This window comes from Osmia bicornis, chromosome 2 (genome assembly GCF_907164935.1).
Source record: "Osmia bicornis bicornis chromosome 2, iOsmBic2.1, whole genome shotgun sequence".
Lineage (NCBI taxonomy): Eukaryota > Metazoa > Arthropoda > Insecta > Hymenoptera > Megachilidae > Osmia > Osmia bicornis.
In genome coordinates, this window is record NC_060217.1 from 12260058 (window position 1) to 12276813 (window position 16756).

At 46.7% G+C, this 16756-nt stretch overlaps 2 protein-coding genes across 5 annotated transcripts in view; one reads left to right on the top strand and one right to left on the bottom strand.

The window, feature by feature from the left end:
* The window catches only part of LOC114879818, a 19137-nt gene continuing 2381 nt past the window's right edge, over positions 1-16756 (bottom strand). For 2 of the 3 annotated variants that reach the window (XM_029195119.2, XM_029195117.2), the window contains exons 2-13: positions 15056-15172; positions 14642-14841; positions 14105-14575; positions 13512-14022; positions 12211-13192; positions 11772-12137; positions 11263-11642; positions 10875-11171; positions 10723-10758; positions 10067-10245; positions 1109-5087; positions 1-1045 (exon numbers count right to left, since the gene is read on the bottom strand). In XM_029195119.2, coding sequence (XP_029050952.2) covers positions 970-1045; positions 1109-5087; positions 10067-10245; positions 10723-10758; positions 10875-11171; positions 11263-11642; positions 11772-12137; positions 12211-13192; positions 13512-14022; positions 14105-14575; positions 14642-14841; positions 15056-15153 — 7575 coding nt within the window. In that variant the 5' untranslated portion in view covers positions 15154-15172 and the 3' untranslated portion in view covers positions 1-969. The remainder of the gene's footprint in view (positions 1046-1108; positions 5088-10066; positions 10246-10722; positions 10759-10874; positions 11172-11262; positions 11643-11771; positions 12138-12210; positions 13193-13511; positions 14023-14104; positions 14576-14641; positions 14842-15055; positions 15173-16756) is intronic. The other variant, XM_029195120.2, reaches the window with a different exon arrangement.
* The window catches only part of LOC123987637 (exosome component 10), a 21788-nt gene continuing 6484 nt past the window's right edge, over positions 1453-16756 (top strand). The window contains exons 1-2 of one of the 2 annotated variants that reach the window (XM_046290096.1): positions 1453-1510; positions 15207-15403. The gene's annotated coding sequence lies outside the window, so the exon portion shown is untranslated. The remainder of the gene's footprint in view (positions 1511-15206; positions 15404-16756) is intronic. The other variant, XM_046290099.1, reaches the window with a different exon arrangement.

The following is a 16756-nucleotide window of genomic DNA, read 5'->3' on the forward strand; positions in this document are numbered from 1 at the left end:
TGCGGTTCGAGAGTAGCGATATTTATTTTAAAATACAAATAGAAAACGCATACATAACAAGCGGAAGACCGTGGCTAATCAGTCAAAGGTTTCCACAACACCTGCTACGTTTCGAGCACGAGTCTCGGTCTCGGGGTAGAACGATCGAGACGAAGAACCAAAATGGCGGTCTCGTCGTTTCTTTCGTTCGTAGAAATTTATTATTTCAAATCAACGCCGACGCAAGGAACAGAGACACGCTGTTCGATTTTATCGCAGCGTTTCTTTAGCTCTTTTTAACGTCCGGATTTAAGTTCTTTGGTACTGATCTCGCTGCTACCGTAAGCTGCCAATATTTCTACTTATATTTCTATAAATACTGCAGCCAACATCCTTCTACCGACGTTTGCGCGTTTTGCAGTCGTAAATAAAAAAGAAACGAGGAAAAGAAAAGAAAAAAGTCTTTCGAAAAGAATACAATGGCACGTCGTTACATCTGCAACACACACTGTTATGCGACACGATAATAGCAGCAACGACGATGGCGATGATTGACGATGACGATGGCGGTGGTGCGATGATTCATGATGACGGAAATAACGGTAACGATAATACTAATAGTAATAATAGTAGCTGTAGCGGTAATAATAAGAAACAATTACAATCGCGTGCTTTTCAATTTAACAAACAAATCTGGCTACCGGATTTCGAACAAAGTAATTAAGCGTTTAACGACGATAATTCGTTATTCGATATCGTCGATCGCAGAATATCGTATAGTAGGTTAGGCCGTTTAACCGATGCTTCGTATCGACAAGAAACATTCTCTCGATTGCCACCCATGAATTAATCGAAAATATGAAAAAAGAAAAAGGTTTCAATAGCATCGTTTGAATTGAAATTTTTTCACGGGGGGCAATCATTGCGTTCTATATTCTTAACTATACGTCCGTGTTATCTAGTCGCTGGTTTAATTTTTCCAAAATGAAATTAACTGTGATCGTCGGTGGGTACGGTGCCCGCTTCCGTGGTCGTCGAAGGTGAACGTGCCCTTTCGCTTTTGCTTCTGAAAATCAAAACGCGATGTAAAAGCTCCCCTGTATAATGGTAGATAAAAAGAAATAACTACCTGATCTGTTCCGTCGATTGATCGGTAAATTCCAGCATCGGTTTCCGTTTCGCGTCCGTCGATTGCGCCTCCAGGTTCCCATTGTAATATCCATTCTCGCATCTGTTTAGATATTCGCTGGACAACGGGGATCTCCTAGCGGATGTCAGATAGTCGACGCTGCTAGGAGCCAGTAGTTCCTCGTAGTACTGAATGGTCTTCGGCTCGGCGAGGGTGCTTCCGTACTTCCTGGGCAAAGTGGAGGAGCCTAGAGAGGAGGAGGAAGAAGAAGTGGCGTGGGTGTCGATGGCATGGTCGTTGAGCAGCAAACTGGACAGATGAGGAGGAGTCCTGTAAGCTGGTAGATCAGGATCCGCGAAGTCGGCGCTGTGGTATCTCGACCTGGACGCGGATAAATCAAAGGTAGGTGACCTTAAGTACCTCCTAAGCGGATCGTAAGAGGACGACAACGTTGGTAGATGTTCCGTCGGTGACTTTAAGTCACTAACGTACGGACTGGTAGTGTCCGAGTACCTAGATCTATCTAGAGATCGGTTACGTCCTAACGCGACACCTTCGTCACCGTACAGACTGTAGCTTCTGTCTCCGGCGTGCCTGCTATTGGACATCAATCCCAATCCGGTCCCAGCGTATTTGCGATCCCGATGCTCCCGATGTCCACTGAAGCTGAATTTCCTCGGTAACGTCGCGCTCGTAGGTAGGCTCAGTCCTGGGGGTGGCGCCGTCAACGATGGCCTCCGTTTGTCGTTGAATCGCGAGTAGAAACTCCTTCTGCGTATGCGCTCGATTACCGAGTCCGGGTTATCGCTCTTGGCGTAAAGGGAACGCGAGGGTGAGGTGGGTGAATGTAAATCCGGCCTCGCATGGTTCAGCTCGGTCGAACTGATGGACCAGGAGTCGAAACTCTCTGGCTCGTCCACGGGAGAGAACAACTCGTTCATATAATCGATCGGTGTAACAGGCTCTTTAGGAGTTTGGGCTTTTTCCACGGAATCGTTTATCGACACCGCAGGGGTAACAGCCTCTGGCGCGGTTCGCTTCGATTCCACTTCTTCCGGGACGACTTCCCGGTCCACTGGCTGCGATACCGATTCCGATTGCGCGTGACTCTCGATGATCTTGGCGCATTCGGTCACCTCTCGCTTCAATTCGGCCACATCTTTAGCGCGCAAGGGTTTGTCGATGACGATCTTGTTGCCGGTGATGCTGGCGCGGTGCGTCACTTTCGAGAGACACTCCATCAGCTTGTCGGGAACTGGGTCGTTCCCGGTTGATTTTGGGGAGACCTTTGGCGATTCAGATTTCGGCGAGTCCTTCTTCGGGGTGCTGTTTCTGAAGGAGTGTTGAGGGATCTTCGACAAGTCCAGCTTCAGGTTGCTTCGGTTCGGCCGTTGCGATTCCTGACTCTTCTGTTGCTCGTTTCTAGTTTCTTCCGTCGTTTCATTTCGATCTAGAGTCTCTATTCCGTTCTCCTTCGCTTTTCCGTTGCTTGCCACAGAATCAGATCCGTTCGATTCTCCAGAATTCACTTCCGCCCGCGTGACAGTCTTCTTCTTCGCTCGAATCTTGCCGGATTTCTCCTTTTCCTCTGTCATCGTTTTATCTTCACTGGTGTCGGATGATTTCTTTACGATCTTCTTCGCCACCCGAACGATCTTCTTCTTCTTCGTTCCTTCGGAATCACCTTCCGAGTTTTCTCCGGGCTTCTTCACCAATCTCTTCACCTTCTTATCCGCGTCGACGGCGGAGCCACTCTCCACCGAGGCTCGCGTCGTTTTCTTCGCTTTCGTCGTAAGGGATCGTTTCTCCACAGTTTCTCCCGCTGTTGAGTCCTTCTCTTCCACTTCTCGATCTACCGTTTTCTCCTTCGACTCCTTCTCGCTGGAGGCTCTCTTCTCCTTCGCGCTGATCGCCCTGGGTGCCTCCTTCGTCGGGGATTTCTTATCCGAACTCACCATCTTTTCCCCTCTATCGGTTTTCTTAGTCTCAGCAATCTTTTTCGTCGTCTTGGAGTCGCATTTCGCGAGTTTGGTCGGTATTCTGCTCGCACTGGTGCTGGTGCTCGTAGTGGAAACGGTATCCTCGGCCAGACTCGCGTCAGCTTTGGTCGCTTTAGGCGGACTTCTCTTCAGTTTACTTAGAATAGCGTTCTGCGATCGCGCCGGTTGCTTCGCGTCTCCGCTTTTGAACAAACCGAGAACGGAGGAGACCCTGCTTCTCGACGAGTTCTGGCCAGTCTTCTTCTTCGAGGAGAGGTCCTCCACGCTGACGGCCCTCTTGGCGGAGGAGCGCTCCTTGGACGAAGACTCGGCGGGCGGAGCAGAATGCTCTCGCGCATTATCATTACCCACTCTTCCGTTCATCGTCGCGTTTGACCCCGCCACCTTCTTTTCCTCCAATTGCTCCGACTGCTCGTTCGACCGCAGTTTCTCCAGCTTCTTCTCCAACGAATGCAGGAAACCATTCTTCGAACTCTCCTCCGTCGCGTCCCCGTTCTTCTTCGCCTCGAAAGACTCCTCCGCGTCTCGCGACAACCGCGAGTCCCTCTTCAACGAATTGATCTCGTTCTTCAGCTCCTTTTCGCGCTGCTTTTCCTGCTCGACGCTGCTTTCCCGCGCCACCACAGCGCCGTTCTCTGTTTTCCGTCTCATGAACCGTGATTTGCGGCGCTCGTTTTCCGCCGCTTTCTGCGCTTCCTTCTCCTTCGCGTACTGACTCTCTTCCCTAGGCGTATCGAAGAAGTCTGGCCGGAGGAATCGCGATATCCTTCGTTGCTTACACTTCTGCGTCTTCTCCTTATCCTTTTCTTTCTCTTTTTCCTTCGCCTCGCTCTCTCGATTCCCACTGCCTTTGAACAGTTTACTCAGCAGCGACTTCTCCGGGCTGACGGAGCGCGCGGCAAGCCCCACGCCCAACGAGTCCGCGAAAGACTTTCTTCGATCGACTACGGAACTCGGTGGTTCCCTGGTCAACGAGCCGGACCGCAGTCTCAAGCTGGGGATGCAGCTTCGTCGTTTAGAAATGGTCGCGGGGAGCGTCTCCCCTATCGAGATCAACGATCGCTTCTCGCATTTGTCCGTGTCTCTGTAACTGGAGCTCAAGTTCCGATCAAATTTACTCGCCTCTCCCGTTGGCCCGAGGTTCTTCAGCTTGGACTCTTTGATCAAGTTCTCCGCCGCTAGTAGTCTGTTCTCGAAGTTCCTGGAAAGCTCGGCGGACTTGTAGGCGGCGGCAGATTTATAGTCGAGCAAATTCGAGGAGGGATTCGACTCTGCTGAGGAGCTTTCGTAGGACTTGGCTGACACGCTGGAAGTGGTCGCGTCGAGGAGGTTCGTGTTCGAGTCGCAAACCGAGGCTGAGGTGCACTCGGAAATAGAGCCGTTGTCCGCGTTGCACTCCAATTTATCTCCGTCCCCGGTTTCCTCCTGGATCTTGTCCGTCCGGTACGAACGGAAGCTCTCCCTTCGAAGTTTGTTCGCGTTTCTTTTACCAGCCGCGTCCTTGTACCATTTGTCCAGACCCGTGGCCGTCCGTTTCGAGAAGCTGGCGAAGTCGTCACCCTCGGCGTCTCTGTCCTCGGAACCGTACTCGCGATCCCCGTTCCCTTCGAACAGGCTGACGCTTCGTCTGGGCGACTCGCGTCTGGATCCCAATCTCTCGATCGATCTTTCCAATAAACTGTTGGCTCTTCTGACGCCGCTTCTGCTCGCTGCTCCTTGCCTGTATTCCGTCTGATCCGACACGGTGGACACGGAACGATCTGCGGCTTCGGACGCGTCCAGCAAACTGCTCGTCTCTCCGGTTGGAGATCCGCATCGCGTCTCGTACGGGGATCGAGATCCGGTTCCGGTATTCTGTTCGATCAACGTTCTGCTCAGTCGCCTCGCCAAGCTTGGCGTAAAGCTTTGCTCTAAAGATTCCTGCGTCTCTTTCCTGACTCGCGCTGGCTCCGCTTCTACGTCTTGCCGTTCTACTTTATCTGAAAAAAACAGGTCAGGTAACGTGTCTACGCGTCTCTGATCGTTATGTTACCCTTCCTTCCATTTTCCACCTATGTACATCGAGCGTGTTCGTGTTGTTTCCTTCTACCCCCATCTACCTATCTTTCTCATTCTCTCACACTCTCTCTTTAAAGAAATTCTGAAAGAAATTTCAGTTGAGCTTTCCATCGAGGAACGTATAGCGGACAGTCGGGTTTTTTTTTTTTATACGAACAGGTTTATTTTTAAAGTAACAATAAATATATTTAACATTTACGAAGTACGATACAACTTTAGCAACAGACTTTGTCGATCGACTTTCTCGGATCCTAACCGATTCGCTCTACACGCATTCTCTCGGTACTACGAATCTTCCTTTGAATTTGAAAATCATAATCGTTTCTCTTCCCTGTGTACGTGTGTGTAAGAAAAAGCAAACGAAAAGAGGATTAAACCCCTCGCGGTATATCGCAACAATCTCCGTGTTTTCGCTAACTTTCATTTACTAAAGTCTTCTGTTTCCTTTCCGGTGCGTATTGTGATATTTGGTATCGAATATAAAATATAGAATTTGTAGGCTATGATAACGTGTAACGAGCACTGCGTCGTACCAGAGGGGTTAATGCTGGTCAGAAATTCTCAATTTCTTACCTTAATATTACAGCAAATCTTTCTTCGGTTTATTGTTCCGTGATAGAAAATAAATGTTTAACCGATAGAATTGAACGGGCTTAATTAATCATCGCACGATGCAAGTCGTCTCTTTCCATGAAAAAGTCCACGGTATCCCATTCGTGCCCTTCGGGAGGAAAAACTTTCGTCGAAACGTGCACTCCTCTTCGCACTCGTTCCAACTTGAACACCCTTCAAACTTCATTCGCTCTAACTTACTTACACGCTTGCACACACACATACGTGTACATATGTTTCCAATTGTGTATTAATGCAACAAATTATCGAGTGTAAATTTATATACTCGTCGAACGATTACATGCAGAATAAAGAGGCTTGCTATATGCGTACGAAAAAGTTGTTATAGGTTTCCAATGGATTTCCACAGATAAAAACGTTACTCGAAAGCGGCACGATGGCTTACTTTTCCAATCCTTTCGATGTTTCCTCGTGAAAATAAAGAATTTTCATAGCCAAAACGATGGTACACTAACGAGCATCGATACTTTCCCTTGATAAAATGAACTACAGGCAAAAGAAGCCTTCCCCCACTCGCTCGACGGCGGGAGGCGTGGCTAAACTGCCGACGCTAGCCGAACTATGCCGAAGCTGAAGCACGGGCGAATCAGGCGAGTGGTGGGCGGTCCCTCGTGCAGTTTTCTTTATCAAAGAAACGCGAGTGATGGTAAAACACGATTCTATCGGGATTCGAAAAATTAGCCACCGCGCTTGGATAACATCGAAATAAATATATATATATATATGTATATATCACCTTAGGTGTCTAAATCACAACGCGTCAAATGTGTAAACTTAAATCGAGATAGTGTAATGCAATGTACAATATTAAATACAATATAATAGCATTATCAAAGCATGCTGAGACAATGTAAAAGTAATAAAACGCTGTTATTTTAAACTCTTAAAAACACAACAAATATCAGCCATCTCAAACAAGGGTTAGCTCGTTCGCCTTGTGGTATATACGATTTCTCGAGATAATATCGTCTTTCGACGTGGTGTGAGTCTTTTCTTTATATCTTTCTCCGCGATAGCTCTTGCGAAACGATCGTTACACGTTCGTTCATCGAGCATTCGTGTCCTCGACGATGCATATCGGGGTCTAGTAGAATTTTCGTTTCGACGACTATCGTCGTGTCGCGTTTCTTCGGCTCTCTTCTCTAGCGATTCTCGTTGCTGGCGTAGTAGAAAACTCACGATGGCTAATAAACCTCGCGGACGATACAATACAAGTATACAGGTTGTTCAGAAGAAGATCGTGTGAAATTTTACAGGGTATATGGTGCTCGTACAAAACATTTCTGATTTATTTCCTCGAGTACCATGACCCTCCACAGTTTACCGCAATCTTTTCTGAACGAACCTGGTCACGTTGCGTGTTTACCTAGAAATTCTCTCGCTCTTTACAGTGTTTCTGTATTTCAAAAGGGCACAGAGGCAGTTGGTGTACCACTTTTCGAGTAGGAAAGGAACAGGAAAGGTAAAGGTGTTACTAAACCCCCTTTGTACCGTGGTCAAATTAAATTATCATTTGTAGATTCTTGAAAAAGAAAAAAATTACATTCCCCAGCTAATGATATGAAGAAAAAAAAGACAATACTTTACACGGTTACATTACATTACAAAAATAAAACTTGATTCCCTTCTTTCGAGGAACTTTTTATAAACGATATGAAAGAAAAATAGAAGGGGTTGAGCGAGGTTGGTGAGGGTGGATATTTGTGGTCGAATATCGCGGACATCGGCGTACGTAACAATTAGAAATGATAATGATACCGAACGAGAAGAGCGACGAGAAGGTGAGATTCGCCAGATAAAAGTGTATAGCATAGTACCTAACTTGGTTTGTCTACTGGGGATTACCGTCTGGCCACCTATGTAGAGTCACTCGCACGGTCGCTGCAACAACCGTCAGAAAACACCGTCAATTACACGTGCCATTAAAATACCCTTCCACCGCGATTATTTCGAGTATATTTTCGATATACGTTTCCACCGATTTCGATCGGTTCCGCCAGCCGGCTGCATCGGCCGGCCACGTGCTTCGCTAATCTTTTCGATCTTTGCTGCCTGAACGAGTAACAAATTACCATAGCGTGTTAAGTGTTTCAAAATTCGTGATTTAAGAAAAAGAGAGAGAAAAAAAAAGAAGGCAAAAGCAACTATTTAAGCTTCAAAAGAACAGAGATTCATAGTTCTGAAATAGATAGCCGACAGATATCCTCCCTTTTGTCTTAACCCTCGAACGGCGATGGGGGTGGCTCGTGAGCCAAGCTTTTGAAACGGTACCACGAAACGCGATACCTAGAAATACTTCAATTTTATAAATTTAGAAAATGAGCCCACCGTTCGGGGGTTAAAATTTCACTGTAACGGCTTGCAATTATTTTTCGATTCGGTTCGGACATTGAAACAGAATTCGCGAAAGGAAACGAAGGAATTTAGTGTCGCGAACCGAGGTAATTGTCGGCGATGCACGTGTACCGAAAATATAATCTCTCGCATTCATCGATCAGCGGTGGCAAAAAAAAAAAAATTGAAAAAAATAAAGGACTACAACATCCTTCCTTCGATCGCTGATTGAAGAGTCGACGATAGACGTGTGAAAAAATAGATATGCATGAACTCTGACTGAAAAAAATGGATTCTATCTTGGACAGTGTGTTGAACCGAATTTCCTCACTCTGTGTCTGTATTCGTGTACATGTGTGTTCATGTCTGACGTGTACGAGTACGTGTGCAGTCATGCTGTGAACTTTAGTGTACGCTCTATTAAAGAAGAAAAGAAAAAAAAAAATGAATTACTGCTCTACGCGTGTTAATAGGATACTACTTTGTGTAAGTCAACAACAACAGTGCAACTTGCTACTACTACTATTGCGTATTACGAGAAGGTTCTATGTTAGGCAAAGTGTGAGTTATACGTCTTGTGAGTAATTTAATGCTCAAACACGCGTGCTTCTCGCGTTGCGATCAATCTAGGACGAATAATTCGATCGCAAGACCTCGCCTGTCGCTACTCTGAATAACTAGGAAAAATTCGGAACCGAACGACAACAGGCGGGTAGGTTTCTGCGAGGAATGATCGTGCACACATGCTTAGAAAAGCGCTCTTTATACTCTTTTCGTACGCGTGTATTCTACAAAAAATTCTTCTGACATCGAAAATCGTACCGACAAAATGATCACCGAAACGTTTACCCACCTGTGCCAAACATGAACCGTCTTATCTATTCCAACTGGGGTTAGTATAAAAAAGTTGCAAAAAACATCGTCAGGCAATGAAATAGAAAAAAATAGTTTCAATGACAAAGACAGCCCTCGAAGCGGTACCCTATGAATTCAACAACCCTTTGCATCCTGATAGATTCGATTATCATCAATTTTCCCAAATATAGTCGAGTTTCAACGTTCAAGTTCCGATGCACCTTATCCTACTCTACCGTAACAACTACTTTCTAATAGTAATCAAGTTGTAACGTTATGACTTATGCAATTAGAAAATGATTAAAAAAAAAAAGAAAGGAATTCGTTGGTTTCGCACGACTCTACTTAGCGGATAGTAGCTTCATGCTCTTTTATCTGAAAGCAATTGTTACGGGCGTTTGTAATTGTTAAGGGCATCAGAACTTCCGACTGACCCGGTTGCATCGAAAACCGATCTATCAGCGTGCAAAAAACTCGTTAAGATTTTGGGAGTATCGCTTTGGGTGCTCTCCTTGTTAGGAGTAGGTTGGGCTCGGTTGGAAAATAGAATAGAAGAAAAAGAGAGAGTACGAGAGCGAAAAATTTGATATAGAGAGACAAGAGGTAAAATCGGTAAACAGAAAAAATGAAAAAAGGTACACGGAAAAAAAGATGTGCTCTGTCTATCAACGACTCGACAACAGCTAGGTACTAGGAGATGCATACTGAATACCATTCAGCATTTTCTCGCATGGCTCGTGATATTTCAACCAGTGACAAAATTGAAAAATTTCAACCAGTGACTGATAATTTGAAAAATGAATTTATGGCTTTTTCACAGTGGGACACTTTTTAGACAATCGACAGCTCTTTCAAGCGAAAGTTACAACAAAAGATATTTTGGCACTGGATCGAATTCGAAGCTCGAATCCCTCCGCGTTCTCCTCGTTAATTCATTTTCGAGACTCTTCCTGATTTAATGTCGAGCGTAGAACGCAGGGGACTCGGCTTCCCTCTTTGAATATCGACGATTCGTTTTGCAGTTTGACAAGGTTTCACGACGACCTCGTGGAACAATCGTTCGACACTCTCTTCTTACCTCTTGGTAAGGTGACGTTGCCGGAATCGAACACGGTTTCTCTCGACGGAGTCCCGTGCGATCCTGGACTGTTCGGAGTTTTCGGAGTTGTCGGATTCGACGAGTTCACGGGGTCCTTCCTCGAGAATACGTCTCCCTCGCGGCTCAGAGAATGCCTGAACTGTGACTCCGACAATCGCCTGGGTTGGTAACAGAAAGAAAAAAAAAAAAATATCGTAGTCATTCGTCTGGTTATCAAAGAACACAACGTTTTTTTTCGGTGATAGTTTGTAGAAGGAACTTTATCACGATTAAGAGTCTAGATTACTGATTGCAACGAGGCAAATAGGTGGACAGGAACCGCGATACTACTGGCAAGAAGATGGTGCCGAAAACGGAGCTTGTAGGCTTGTAGAGTAGGGTGTCAGGCTACGCGTCAAACGTGACTTCAAGATGCTTTATTTTTAGACCGATCGCGTTCGCTGTCCGATATCGGATCGCAAAGTATCGTGCTCGAAGCTTTGAAATGTGTGTCCAATTGCGAGGAAAGATAGAGAGATAGAAACAGATAGAAGATAAGGTACATTCGATAAATTACTCGTGATGTTTTGCACTACCTTCTAAAATAATCGGCATACACTACATTGCTCTAAAGTTGTTGTAACAATTGGACTCACGTAGTGACGGTCCTCGTTTCGACATATGTCTGGTAGCTTGCGCAAACAAGCATCAAACCGTTGATCATCAGATGGAAAGAGGAAAACTGAGGATTTTCACGCGCGGTTTCGTGAGCCAGCGAGGCGTAGATAAAACGTTTCGAAGCAATTACCTCGATAACGGTTTATTGAGACCCCAGAAAGCTTGCGACGGGTTCGATCCTAGTCTCTCGAACAGTCGAGATCTCGGGAAACCGGTCGTACGATTATCGTCTACGTTTAGCCTCTGCGTCAAACTTCGTACTCGAGAGAGTAGCGTGGAGAATAGATTCTCAGCGGTTAATAGTTCGAAACCGTCGTCGTCGTCGTCTTCGCCGGAAGACAGACTGTCTGCGTGTTCCGGTGGCTGTCTCGATGGCCGTGAACTTCTCAGTCTATGCATGTGTCGCTGCAGTAGGTCCTCACTGTCCCTAAATAAAAAGAAACACAGACCGTGAGAATGAAATCAAGGGACTAGAGTACTAGAGGATCATGCTTTGCTATTAGCAAAAGTTAGTTCACCTGTGCAACGTAGAGAAGGGAGATTCGTCTTCACTGGCGTCAGATAGAAGAGAACTCATTCTTCGTGGTCTACCAAACCTGGATCGAGGAGCGTTCGCGCTGGTCGGAGTGCTAGTCTTGCTCTCGGGTTCTACGCTGCCCGACCTAGGAGTCACGTATCCTCCACCTTCCACGGCAATCGGTATTATGTACTCCCGAGGACTCTTTCTAATCGGTTCCGGACCAACCGTCGAACCGAGAGCGCTATCCGTGTCCGAATCAGCGGTCGACTGTCGAGACAACGAGCCCGATCGTTGAGAAATCGACCTCTGCGGCATGGGTGGCAGCTTCGACGGCGGTGGTGTCGAAGAATGTTCCGACTGTTGGTTACCCGTCTCTACCTGCAATCATAAAAATCCAAGTAAGGAGGTTTCGACTTCAGAACAGATTATAAGCATTCTATGGACGTTCCAATAGGTTTTTATACGTCCTCGAGCTGAGAGATGTATTAAACGAGACTTAGCTCCGACCTGAATCGGTATTATCCTCTCTTTGGGTGCGGTGCTCTTTGGTCTGCCCTCTGGTTCCAAGCTGGAGCTTCGGTTCGCTTGCGGCACCGCAGCTGCAACCGGAAACGCGACCTCCGATCTCTGGGTCCGCAGTTTTTGTGGCTGGAACGCGTCGATCTTTGCTTCCACTTCCGATTTGAACGCCACGGGAATTTCCTGTGGTTTACTGCTCGACAGAGAAATCTCTGCCTTACTGGTCTTCCGCGGTCTGGGTAAAGTCGCGCTCTTCAGGGTGATCTCCATTTTGCTGGACATCTTCGGCTCGTCCTGGGAATCGTCAACGTTGGATGCTTCGGCGTTCGCGGATGCGGAGACGGACGTAGAGATCTGTAAAGATAATTGAATAGATTCACGAATGGTAACGCCGTTCTGTTAGCTTCGATTTCGTTTTCAAACTCACCGTCGCGCGTTTGTTCCTGTCCGATTCTTTATCTTCGAAGGGGAATTTGGTCTCGACAGGCGTGGAAACGGACACGGTAGCCGAGCGCAGATCGTTCGTCCCAACTGGTATCTTTAATGGTAATTTTTTCGGTTCTTGACTCGGCGGCGAAGTCGGTGGAGAGCCGTTCGTCCTCTTCTGCACGGGTGGCTTTCCAATCGCACCAGTTATTATATCCACAGCTCGCTTCTTAGCATCTTCATTCTTTTTCTCTTCCTCTCCCTGTCCTTCAGGCTCTTGTTTCACCTTTTCATTCTTCTTCGCATCCGTAGGTACGTCGATGATTATTTTAGAAGCGCTGGGCTTCGTGGGCGGAGGTGTGCTCGCTGTGGAGAGACTAGCTTTCCTCTCGAACACCCTTTTCGCTCCTCCTACATTCACCCCGGGTATGAAGATCTTCTTCGGTTTCTCGCTGTCCACGTTCGACGCCATTTGATTGAATTTCTCCGCGGTTTCGAATATCTTCGAGCGTCTCCTCTCGAACGTCTTCGCGGGGACGTCGCTAGTTTCGCTGGACAATTCCGAGTCAAGGGACAGTGCCTTCTCTTTCAATTTCTTGAATTCTCTCTGCGTCGCTTCTAAATTGATCGCGTCGTGACTGGCGGACGCTTCGTTTTCTATTCTGTCATTCCGGTCCGATACCGTGACCGATTCGGACACAGGGGTCGTAGGTTGAGCGGGTGTCGCGTTTGCCGCTTCATCGACCATCTGCGCCTCTTCGGGCTTGGAAGATTTGTTCTCAGCTTCGTTTCGAGCATCGACCGGCGTTTTGCTGCGCTCTTTGCTAGGAAACCTCTCGTTGCACTCTTTTATCAACTCCAAACAAGCTGCCGAGGATTCCACTGTGTCCAGATCGACGCTCGGGTTGATAGGAACGGTCACGGTAGGGTCCACCTCCATGGCTTCCTCTGTGATGGCGTTTGGAATCGGCGCTGAGTGATGCCTACGATTGTAAGAAAGATTTATTCGTCTATTCCTTTATTTAGGAGAAATGAATCCTTAACGAGTCGTATGGATCTAAAGTGTATGACAACAATGAAATAGCAAATATAGTATTATCATGAATACTATAGGGAACCCGTGGAAAATTTCATTTGTTCTATAACACCATAAGCGTATACTGTACTCACCATTGTATTATTGTCATACGTTTAACTGTACACGAAGGGAAATCCATAGTAAGATTAAAAATGATACGTGTGCGTTAGTACGAGAAGTCGAGAGATTCGTAAGGTGGACTCCACACGATCAGGACTATATACCTTGACGCGGACTTGTACGTTCTCGGTTCCCTCTCTTCCGGTTTCTCCTTCTTTCTGGACCGTTCCTTCCGCTTGGCACCGGCGGCAGCGGTCTCGTCCATCGACGGCGTAGTCTCCAGTTTCCTCTTCGCTTCGCCGGTGATCGGCGCTGTCCTCGGCTCTTCTTCCAGCAATTCCCTGATCCTCCTGTCGGAATTATTCTGATCCAGTTCCATTAAGCTACCGACAGAGTGGCACCTGGTAGGTACTAGATTTTCGGAAGACATATCGTTCGCGACATCCCCGGCCGTTTGCTGATCGCCAACAACCAGCTTCTCCGCGCTAGCGGATTGCGGTACCAAAGAGAGCAGCAGGTCCAGTCGCACGGGTGTTTGGGCCGCTAGTTCCTCAGCGATATCCAGACAATTCTGCTCGTACCCTTCGTTTACCCACCAATGGGTGCAAATCTTTTCGATGTCGGCTCGCTTGCACCGGCGAACGGTCAGCATATCTTTGATGAGGGGCGAAGCGGCTGCGAGCAGATAATTAATCATTGAATATAAAAAATGGTAAGAAAGAATAATACGAAGGAGACGAGGATAAAAGAGACTTACGAGAGGGTTTTTTAGGTTCGTAATAATCGGACTGTGAGATCTGTTTGACTAGTCGTTTAAAGTTGGACCCGTCGAAGGGCATGGCACCGTATACCAAGGTGTAAAGGAGCACGCCCAAACTCCAGCAATCGACCTCGGGACCGTGGTAAGGAGTACCCTTGACGATCTCCGGGCTGGCGTACAAAGGGCTGCCGCAGAACGTGTTCAACAGCCTCTGCTCGTCGAACACGTTCGACAGACCAAAGTCGGCTATCTTCGCGTTCCCAACTTGGTCCAGCAGAATGTTTTCGAGCTTCAGGTCTCTGTGACAGATTTTATGCTTGTGACAGTAGAATACGGCGGTGGCTATCTGCCGGAATATCCTGCGAGCCTCTTGCTCGGTCAATTTCTTCCGTTCGCTCAAGTAATCGTACAGCTCGCCACCGGCCGCGTACTCCATCACCAGCACCATTTTCTCCCTGTTTTCGAACACTGAAAGAAGCAACAGACGTATCGGGATGAAAATCTGGATTTATTATCTCCCTAGAATTCTTCTACCTTCGTATATATGAATGATGTTCGGATGTTGGACGCTCGACATTATCTGAATCTCTCTTCGTATCCTGATCAAATCCGCCTCCGTCTCTATTTTACATTTCTTGATCGTTTTGATCGCCACCTCCTGGCCGGTCTCCTTGTTGATCCCTAACTGGACTTTACCGTACGTACCTTGACCGAGCTTCTTGATGATGTCGAACCTGTCGTGGAAAAGGAGCGTCGGAGTAAAGCATGGAATTATAAGTTCGAACGGTTCCGAGTACGCGTTGTACTATTTCACGAATTGGCTAGCATACAAAACGATGCCCGCGTTATTTACGTTTCGCCAAGTATTTAGCGAACGTGCCAATCTCGAGATTCGCGGTCGACCTGTCGCTGGTTAACCGATCGCGATCGGCGCATCCTTCGCCTTACCTCTGCTTCAACTTCCGCTTGTGATTGTGAAGTCGCACGCCTCCGGTGCTCTCCATACCTCCCATAATGTTGTGTATGCTCGCCTCGCCGACCACCATTTTGCCTTCTTCTCGTATCCTGAAAGCAAAACGTAAATTGCCATTGGTTTCAGGGTTAAGGAGTTTCTACCCGTGGAGGTTTCCGTCCGCGACGCGTGATTCTTTTTCTCGCCAAGGTGACACGAGAGACCCCCGCGATCTCGGATAACGTTTGGCTAAGAGAGGAGGGGCAACCTCCCTCGGTTATCGGGCTTACGGTTCGAAGCAAGAAGGAAGATAGAAGGACGGACGGACAGACGGACGAAATGCGGTGAGTTTATTTTCGGTCTGCGTCTCTCCCGCCGATCGTTGTCCCTGCGACCAGACGAGACGCGACTTCGTTCCTCTTGCACGCGTTATACCTAATCGAATCGACCCGAATTTCATCGCTTTCCTTCGTCCCTGGCAATCTTCCTGCCGCATATTTCAACAGAAATATTGAATTCGAACATCGAGATCACGATCACGATTCATTTCGTAATCGGAGTTTCAGAAGAGCGATCTATGGAAGGGAAACACGTGCGCATAGGAAATCGCTGTCTCGGTCTCGATACTCGATCACGGTGCGTTTTGGTATTTTTAGCGGGCACGTAGACCCACCGCGTGGGCAGACCAACTTCAGGGCTGATGTCCTAATGACTTCCATTTCCTCGCGCCTTTCCTTTCTAAACTCTCCATTCGGGAATCGACGCGAGATTCTCTTTGTTCTTAACGCTTTGCCAACCGGAAGCCTGGTGATAGAAACTTTTCTTCTTGAATTCGCTCGGATTCGTGAGTATTGACCTAGATCCCAGCCCTAGTCAAACGAATCGAAAAATTTCAAGTTTAAACCAAAGAATATGCGCCTCTGACGAAGCCAACGGTGGCCCACGCGGCGCGAAACGTGTTAATAGGATTCGTTTGTTACTCGATTGAAATATTAAAAGTACGACGTGTATGGTAACGCATGAATTTTCATCAATGTCACGTATTTGATCGGCTACCAAGTTCAGAGTTAGCCGCTTCATTGCGCGTCAAAGACATAATTAAGGGTGCTGCAATATAGGAAGGAATTTGATGGTACAGAATACTCGACAGTTTTTAGCATCGTGTCGCATACATTTCATAAGAGATTTATTTTGTTTATTTAATACATATTATTCATTTCAAGTGCCAACCTGGCTGGCTCTAAAGTTTCTTTCATTTGCCAACACTTTAGACATTAATAACAAAGTTCCATTAAATGTATAATCATGTGACGTTGCTAACGCTCTCTATGTATTTTCCAATTTCCCTTCCGTTTCATTCTTAAACGAGTCCTAAATGCTTCTAGAAAGCAAGTAGCCAGGTTGCGATCATTTTTTACTTGCTATTTATAAACAAGCTCTAAAATACTACTGTCAACGCGAAGTCTGAAAAGAACGCGGGATAAATTCAACCGAGCAATCGATTAGAAATAACGCGATCGATCGATCTCTCGACAGAGACAACTTCGACTCCTCGCGTTCGAGAATCGAGCGAAAGGCGACGGTAACCATTTTTTAACCGACTTCGAAAAAGGAGGAGGTTACTTAATTCGATCAGTATATATATATATATATATATATATTTATTTTTGTCAACATTTTTTTTTCCTGTTTACATT